Source organism: Rhinoderma darwinii, chromosome 1 (assembly GCF_050947455.1).
Source record: "Rhinoderma darwinii isolate aRhiDar2 chromosome 1, aRhiDar2.hap1, whole genome shotgun sequence".
NCBI classification, from domain to species: domain Eukaryota; kingdom Metazoa; phylum Chordata; class Amphibia; order Anura; family Rhinodermatidae; genus Rhinoderma; species Rhinoderma darwinii.
The window spans coordinates 27,772,689-27,782,530 of NC_134687.1; the positions used below are offsets into that span (position 1 = coordinate 27,772,689).

Genomic DNA, 9,842 nt, shown 5'->3' on the forward strand with positions numbered 1-9,842 from the left:
TGCTGGTGTGAACTATTCATGTAGACTAGTCATACTATTAACTATATCACTGCTGGTGTGAACTATTCATGTAGACTAGTAATACTAGTAACTATATCACTGCTGGTGTGAACTATTCATGTAGACTAGTAATACTAATAACTATATCACTGCTAATGTGAACTATTGATGTAGACTAGTAATACTAGTAACTATATCACTGCTGGTGTGAACTATTCAAGTAGACTAGTAATACTAGTAACTATATCACTGCTGGTGTGAACTATTCAAGTAGACTAGTGATACTAGTAACTATATCACTGCTAGTGTGAACTATTCATGTAGACTAGTAATACTAATATCTATATCACTGCTGGTGTGAACTATTCATGTAGACTAGTAATACTAATATCTATATCACTGCTGGTGTGAACTATTCATGTAGACTAGTAATACTAATATATATATCACTGCTGGTGTGAACTATTCATGTAGACTAGTAATACTAATATCTATATCACTGCTGGTGTGTGAACTATTCATGTAGACTAGTAATACTAGTAACTATATTACTGCTGGTGTGAACTATTCATGTAGACTAGTAATACTAATATCTATATCACTGCTGGTGTGAACTATTCATGTAGACTAGTAATACTAATATCTATATCACTGCTGGTGTGTGAACTATTCATGTAGACTAGTCATACTAATAACTATATCACTGCTGGTGTGTGAACTACTCATGTAGACTAGTAATACTAGTAACTATATCACTGCTGGTGTGAACTATTCATGTAGACTAGTAATACTAATATCTATATCACTGCTGGTGTGAACTATTCATGTAGACTAGTAATACTAGTAACTATATCACTGCTGGTGTGAACTATTCATGTAGACTAGTAATACTAGTAACTATATCACTGCTGATGTGAACTATTCATGTAGACTAGTAATACTAGTAACTATATCACTGCTGATGTGAACTATTCATGTAGACTAGTAATACTAATAACTATATCACTGCTGGTGTGAACTGTTCATGTAGACTAATAATACTAGTAACTATATCACTGCTGGTGTGACCATTGCTTGGATCATATAGAGTAGTAATACAAATAACCATATCACTGCTGGTGTGAACTATTCATGTAGACTAGTCATACTAATAACTATATCACTGCTGGTGTGCACTTCGCTCGGGCTATTACATCCAGCACTGCTCTTGAACCGGCTGACAACCGACTACTCTGACAATTTGATCAGCCAAAGCAAAGAATAACCTACAATTACAAAGAATTTATCCTCGAATCTGTGAGCGAATATATCAAAAAAATATCAAATATTATAAAACTTTCTGTATGTTTGGAACAAAACCGTGTGATATAAGTTATTAGATAATATCGGATATATTGGACCGGTGTAGAGTGACAGCTACATCTCGTCCCTGTTCTGTCCATCTACTTGTATTTTCTACGATCACACAGATCAGTTCACTTTACAATAAGAAACTCGCATTTTTACGTCAATCTTAAGAAATTTGAAAAGACAAACCAGGAAAATAGTAAAAATAAAGTGAAGCACAAAAAAGAAAAAAGTGATTTACGGGATTTCCCACGTTTTGCATAGTTTCTGCATAGAGAATTAAAAAACAAATAGATGACATTTTATTATTTCTATGTATATATATATATGTACTAAATATATTAGTTATATTCCTGTCTTTACATATCACACATAAAAAAATGATTTAAATATCCAATATATCTGAATAATTCTCTATTTTATTTATAAATTGCTAATAATAATAATTATTAACAAGAGCATGTGGTCACCTTATACTACATGTACATATTTATAATTTTTAGAGTGTTTGTAATTTATTTTATTTATAATAATACGAATAATAATAATAATAATAATAATATAATAACATAAATAGAAATAATAAAAATAATATTTAAATTATCAATAATAATAGTACTAATAAAAAATATATTTTTAACAGCAATAGTAATAATAATACTAATAGTAATAGCAGCAATAATATTATTAATAATAATAATAATAATAATAGCAGCAATAATATTATTATTATTAATAATAATAATAATAATAATAATAATAATAATAATATAATGAAGAAGAAACACCCAAGGAGAACATATATTTATATTACAGTTTATTGTTCAATGTTTAAAGGTCTCAGCAAAGTGCTTGAAATATTCTCTATATAATAACGCCCTATTGTCATACAATTAAATATAAAAAATTAAACATCATCAACAACAATTATTTACACAAATAAACAATGTAAAATTACAATAAAATAACAGCAGTTAGACTGGGTAAATAATTACATTTTAACCATTCACTTCCTAGGAAAATCTGTCTACAAGAATGTTCCATACAGAATTTCTAGGCAGGTTTTTTTATTATTATTATTATTTGAAAGCAAATTCATTAAATGCATAAATTCTATATTTACTGTATATCGTGATATCACGAACGGAAGGTTCATTGTATCTTTCAACAATGCAAATTATTACATACAGCCACTTCCTAAACTCCTATTTACCCTGAGAGGAAAATGGGCACCGAATATAAATGTTTTTTTTAATTTATTTTATTTATTTTTTTAATGAAAACAAGTCCCCAAAATGTAACTAAAAGATTATTTACACACAATTAATATTGAAAAATCAGAAATGATTTCATCTTCTGAAGAATAGAGAATTGTATGTTATTACTCAGCTATTTCTAATAATGCAAGATTGTATACTGTAGCCGCAAATTACCTGAAATGAAACGTATTTAGGCTTCTAGAAATGACAGATGTCATTATTTATTGTAACTTATTTTTATGACCGAAAAAAAAAATCCAGTATAAAATTTATTTTTACAATTTTACAGGGACATTTGAATATTTAACATTTTATTATTATTAGTCGATGCTCCCCTTTTAATTTTGTTCTATACATAGAGGGGTGGAAAGTCCTTTTTAAAGTGCTCCCCATGTTTAATCAGTAGATAAGTGGGATTTTCAATCAGATTCTTAAAGGTGCTGCTTCTAGTACATATCAGAGAGCAATAAGTTCATGAGCGGCAGAAATGGGACGTAAGTAAAAAGGACACTGGTGCTGCTATGAGACAAACTAAATTCATTCATGTTATAGATTGCTAGCTCTTGGGCCTCCAATGTTTTAATGTATTTGCCCTCTTGGGGTATGTATTATTGTAGTCTTGGAAGACGTTTGCTTTTCCCAGTGGATATTTCAGGTCTATACAGTCATTTTATAAGTGTGGGGCATAGAATGCTGGGGCTCCATAAGCCTGAGACCCCAGGACAAAGGGTGACAGGACTGCAGTGGGGCCTGAGAGGAAGGGTAACTGTGCTGTACACATGAGCCCAGCAGGTGCATGGGTTGCATAACCTGGGTGACCATGCATGCCCAGTGGGTTACCCATGGGGGGAGAATGATTTAAAGGGCTGAGCCCTCCACCCATACTTGGACCTCCCCCATGATTGGAGCCCCCAGTAGGGGCACTTGTGTCTGCTCCAGGATTCTGCTTCTTCCACTTTGTGCGTCTGTTTTGGAACCAGATCTTGACTTGAGTCTCGGTCAGGCTCAGTGACAGTGCCAGGTTGAGTCTTTCACAAACTGAGAGGTATCTTGTAGACTTGAACTTGTTCTCTAGGGCCACCAGCTGTTCATAGGTGAAAGCTGTTCGAGCTCTCCTGGGTTTGCCAGACTTCGCATCAGAGCCTGTTCTCTTCCTCTTGGGTTTGCCATGCTGGCTCTGCCCTTGGTTCTGCTGAGACTGGTTCTTGGCATTGCCTTGCTGTGAGCCAGGAGTGTGACTTGCCGGTCCATCCTCAGCTTGTGAGGACCCACCACCACCAGGCTCCCTGTCCACTGTACCAGAAGGAGTGGAGCTCTCTTCACTGCAAACCTCTTCATCTTCCTCATCCTCCTCTTCCTCCAGGTCACTACCAGGACTGGGGCTAAAGTCTTGGTTTTGGCACTCTTCTCCAGCCTGTTGGTACAACTCTCCATCATCTGCAAAAAGAAAGAGCTTTGATTAGATAACATGCTACCTGTTGGTTGTCATCAAGTCATAGACAATAAGATAAATCCATATAGAGCAATATTGTAGAGTCATAAATAGGAAAAAGTCAACAATGGGTTATATCAAGTCATCAATAAAGCAATGGCGTAGAGTCATTGCGTTATCAATAGGAAATCTCATAGATGTATACTCAATAGTCCATATTATAAAGTCATCAAAAGTCAATAGCCATGTGTGATCACTAGGACTTGCAATAGAATTATCAATGGTCAATATAGTCCAAAGGGACATGTGGGGTTCGGGCTGTTGAGGAATTTTTGAGTAGTTTGGGACAGATAATCCTACCACAATTGGTCACTTAAAAGCTAAATATTTTAATCTCCGAGGTAAATACACAAGGATAAGTTTACTGCCAGTATCTGAGGACTGTGCCAATCAGTATTCTGACAATGAGTTTCATGGGCAATTATTGATGTTCCTGGCCAAACCCTCTGTCCATGCAATTACATGGTTTAATACAGATATGAAGCTGCTTCATCTACTGACTTCTAATGAAGCTACAACCTGTCCAGGGCTCAGGGGAAAAACATCACCAGTGAGATGTGAAGCTCCACACTGTGAAAGGATATATGAATTCACAGTTTATTATAATATATATATATATATATATATATATATATATATATATATATATATATATATGTGCGTGTGTATATATATATATATATATTTTTATTTTACTTTATTTTTTTATTTTATTTTGAAAATTGGATTTCTATTTGTAGAATATGCACGAATCAAGCAACCACAAGACCATCAGCTTTATAGAGGACAGTTAAATATTGTCATGATATGGTGGTATCAATACATTTTACATGCAAAAATATATCAATTCAGCAATGAATTACATCTGGACAGAAGCAGAATTGTACACACAATGCGAATGTACATACACACAGTGCACATGTATACTACATTGACTATAACAACTCTCCTCTGTGCAGTGAGTGATGGCTGTGATCAGTATCTACACGTACAGGATCATGGTGCTTGACAAATCATCTTTAATAGGTGAAATGTTTACTAAAGTGTATTTACCTAGAACACTATATGACTAAAAAGTTAAGAATCCACCATCCATCCCCAGCACTGGATCGTGTATTGCTGTCCATGCACTATATATATATATATATATATATATATATATATATATATATATATATATATATATATATATATATATATATACATTTATTGTTATTTGATATCTATCTATCTATCTATCTATAAATCTATATCTATATATATATATATGTGTGTGTGTAGATATAAATTTTTTAATAGTAAACTAATATTTGTTTATAAATAATATGTGTGTGTGTGTGTGTGTGTGTGTGTGTGTGTGTGTGTGTGTGTGTATATACATATAATTATATTATGGTGTATTTACATTTGTTTATATAAAAAATAACAATGTTTTGTTTTTTTATTATTATTATTATTACAAGTCGCATTATTATTACTTCTATTATTATGTAGGTTTTTTTTCGCAATGTTTACTTCACTATAATTTCTCACTCATATTGTTAGCAGCACAAGAGTTAATAGGAATGATGATGTGGTTTGTTCAGAATGGAGTTATTCTACTTCCACTGTACCCAACAACGAATAGTAGTAGTTATGTATAGTGTCAGGGGGCACAGATCATCCTCCAGCCACCTCTCCCTGTCCAGATAACTTTATATATGTGTATATATATATATATATATATATATATATATATATATATATATATATATATATACACACACACACACACACACATTCCTCAGTAAACAGATGTAGTACAGCTGTGTATGTCATTTAGCCCTCTAAATTAAATAATACCCAATATTAGCACGATGAGTGTTGTGTGTGTGTGTATATATATACACAGAAAAACACTGCCTGGTGTTATTGTTGTGCAGCCAGGAGGCAATCACTGGGGTCCTGCATGACTGCACAGCACTGAGAACACGTGTACTGCCTGCAACCAACTGCTCCTCAACCACACACTGTCATGTCTGCTATCAACGAGCCAGGGAATTATTGCAAATAGACTTGGACACACTATATAAGAGTATATAAGTATATAATGGGAATATATCTATTTAAATAAAATTTATTGTATTCATGTGATAAAATAAATATAGGTTATAATATAAGGCATTTTGGATATCGGGTTGAAACTAGTAATAAAAACACAAGAAAGCAGTAAAAAAACGGAAATAATAATAATTAAAAAAAAACTAAAATAATAAAAAATATACTTAAATGAAAAAATAAAAGATAATACAATAATGTTTATATGATTGTTGTAATACTTTTTCTCCTTTAATTCTGGTTACAGGGAAAACCACTAAAACGAATAAATTATCTATCTAATAAATTTGTGAAATTTTCCTATCATACAAGTTGCCATGAACTTGATCTCCCAACTTTGATTCTGCTTAATAAATAAAAAAAATTAAAAAAATTCACTGTCTCTCACAAAAAGCTGCTGACTTTCAGGTCAAGTCCGAATTTAATTCTTCCTATAATTTAAAGGTAGTATTTAAATAAGGCATTTTAATTAGGTTTTTTTTCTTCTCTCAGAGCGCAAAAAAGCTAAAACAAAACAAAACAAGAAAAAACTTTATAATGTAGTTTCTATGTAATCTATTTTTTGCACAAATGATAATAATATTATGTCTACAGTTGTAGATTTTTATGTTTATCTGTATGGAATATTATGATTAAGAATAACTGCTACAATATTTAGATATTAAATTTTTCTACAGTTTTTTATTCGAATTTATTTACTATAGCTGCTACTTTTTATGAGTTTTCAGCACTGCCCTATATACAAAGAAAGAAAAATATAATAACTAAATAATAATAATGATATATATATATATATATATATATATATATATATATATATATATATATATATATATATATATATATATGCATATACAAATATATAATTGCATGTATGATATATATGTGGAACAAGTTATATATAGATATTTATTAATAATAATAATAATAATAATAATAATAATAATAATAATAATAATAATAATAATAATAATAATAATGAAAATCTATAGATAGCACAGATATTTGCCAGAGAATCCTGGATGATGATAATAAGTGTAATGGATTGTAATCGAGTCATTATCCTGATTGTGACCCTATAATTTAGATGTTGGGGGAGAGCAGTGGCTGCCGGTAAGAGATACGCAGCATTCGATAATAGGATATCGATCAGTCGAGCGCTACTTGCACCAGGGGCCAATCCCCATTATCCCCTCCGCTGCTGCTGAACACAATTTCTCTCCGATGTAATCGAAAGAATTTAATTGTTTTCTTACAATTTCTTACATTTTGCCACAATTATTCAGATTTGTCCTGAAAAACTCCAAAAATTTAACGCGACCCCCTTCCAAAGTCACAGTCAAAGTGTCCTGCTAAAAGGGTTAATACCCTGTTCACCTGTGGCTTTCTACAGACTTTGCTACTACAACTCTCAGCATGCCCTTTATTGAATTATTTGCGTATAGCCTGTGAGACTACAACTCACATTATTGTATATCCTGCATAGAACTCTGACTAGAACTGTAAATCACTGCCTGTCATACTTTACATGTGCCAAGGATCGGCGTCTTTCCCTAGGATGGGTAACCATAAGCCATTGCATATCATAGGTTATATATAAAAAAATTACATAATGTGGAACTACAACTCGCAACATGTCCAATTCTATATAGATCGTGAAGCCCTTATGTTATTAAAGTGTCATAAGATGCAAGAAAATACATGGAACCGGCAAATTGTCTCCAATCTGTCATACAGAACTAGGAACCGATATCCTGGGGAACTACAAATCACTCCCATCATCTCTGGCTGTGATATATAAACCAACAACAGGTATAAACTTATAGTGTAAATATCACAGTCCCAGGTCATGCTGCGACTTCTAGTTCCACCAAGGAATATGAAGTGACAAAATAGATGATATCCCTAACACAAACCTATTATAATAATGAAGGTACCATGGATAGATTAAGAAGAAAGAAAGATAGATAGATAGATAGATAGATAGATAGATGATAGATAGATAGATAGATAGATAGATAGATAGATAGATAGATAGATAGATAGATAGATAGATAGATAGATAGATAGATATGAGATAGATAGATAGATAGATAGATAGATAGATAGATAGATAGATAGATAGATAGATAGATAGATAGATAGATAGATAACAAGTTACTTACTTAGAACATCAGGAGACTTTTTGCAGTTTTCAAAGTCTTCTAAGAAAGGTTTCTGGTTTGGTAAATCTATGGCACCCTCTTCTTGCTTGTCCTCTTCCCTCAGTATATAGTCACTGGACTTGTTGTACGTCAGGGTACAATGTCTCTGCTTGCTGTTGAATTTATTAGGGTCCAGGATGTCCAAGACTGAAAAAGAAGTGGTTCTGTGAACCACCGGTGGGGCTGGCACTATGCCCTCTTGTCCTGGAGTATTGCCACTCTGACTGTCGCCTTGCCTGTCCCTGGGACAACCATAGACTGGGTAGTCGTTGACTGACAGTCTTTGCTCTCCATGATTGTCCATGATCTCCCCACCATGCAGGGTGCAGGAGACCGCTTCCACTACAACTGCTGCCTGTGCCTGGGGCATTGAGATGTCTACCTGAGCCTTGTCTCTACTCACATTCATTGCTCGGTCACTGGTCTCTGGAGGAAAGCTGCTGCTCTTTTTCTGAAAACTTTTAGTACTTCCAGCTTAAATCTTGGAGAAGCACAAGGGACTCATAGCACCGGGTACCTGCGAACAAATGTCAATGTGTGATGCAGTTTTGAGATGACTTGAATCTTGCAGGTTTCTTGGATTACTGAACCTCTCAGACCCTTGGGTTCCTCAACACCTTCTGGACCTCCTGGAGGTTCCTTTGATCTTGTGCAGCTTGTACACCCTTATTGAACCCAAGCTTCAGTCAACCTAGTGTCCCTCCACACATTGTGGGAACTTGGTAGGACTCTTCTGTGGTCTCCTTAGCCTTTTGGGACACTGAGCTTAGTAGTGTCCAAGTTTCCTTTCTGTCTGAGGGTGGGACTCTCAACCTCGTGTGGTTCTGTAAACCTTTATGGGCTCCTCTCAGACTTATGACCCTCTACACCTTGAAGGCTTTGTAGGACTCTTTTGTGGTCTCCTTATCCTTGTGGCAGGATTCTTTTTGTAGGACTCTTTCCTTAGGATATCCCTGAGTTCAGTGATCCTCCTCCACTTTCCTTGTGATGGGTTTCCTCTGAAAGTCTTGCTCCAGCAGATGGGTGACAATCAATGAGCAGGTTATGTTGGTAAGGACTTGGTACCTCTTCTAAGATCTCAGTTTTTTTTTTATAAGGACCCCTGAAGCTCCTTCCCATCCAGTAAGTGCACTGTGGGCAGTGAGAGGCAGCAGTGTGTCCTCCTCAGGAGGCAGATGGTGGAGTGTGAGCTGTGATGCTGAGTGATACCCTATGGCTGGCTCAGCAGCTCCTTCCTCCATTCATCTGTGCAGCATCTAAATAGCCTTATTTGGAGAAGTGGGAGGTGGTGGGATTTCTTCTTAAATAATTGCCAGGATCAATAAAAGCAGCAACTTCTATACAAAATGAGAGCATCAGATCAGATATGCGGAGCGTCATCCCTGGCTGCAGACTAATGGATTCTAACAGTTACTACTGCAAAATGCACTTTGTGATAAAGTA

At 34.4% G+C, this 9,842-nt stretch overlaps 1 protein-coding gene across 1 annotated transcript; it reads right to left on the reverse strand.

Annotated features, from left to right (window-relative positions):
• Nucleotides 1-2,771: 2,771 nt before the first annotated feature.
• Nucleotides 2,772-9,547, reverse strand: NKX1-1 (NK1 homeobox 1). The gene is made up of 2 exons (XM_075848933.1): nucleotides 8,361-9,547; nucleotides 2,772-4,043 (listed from the first exon to the last, which is right to left on the reverse strand). The coding sequence occupies exons 1-2, from the start codon at nucleotides 8,806-8,808 to the stop codon at nucleotides 3,277-3,279; spliced, it is 1,215 nt and encodes a 404-aa protein (XP_075705048.1). The 5' UTR covers nucleotides 8,809-9,547; the 3' UTR covers nucleotides 2,772-3,276.
• Between the last annotated feature and the right edge of the window lie 295 nt (nucleotides 9,548-9,842).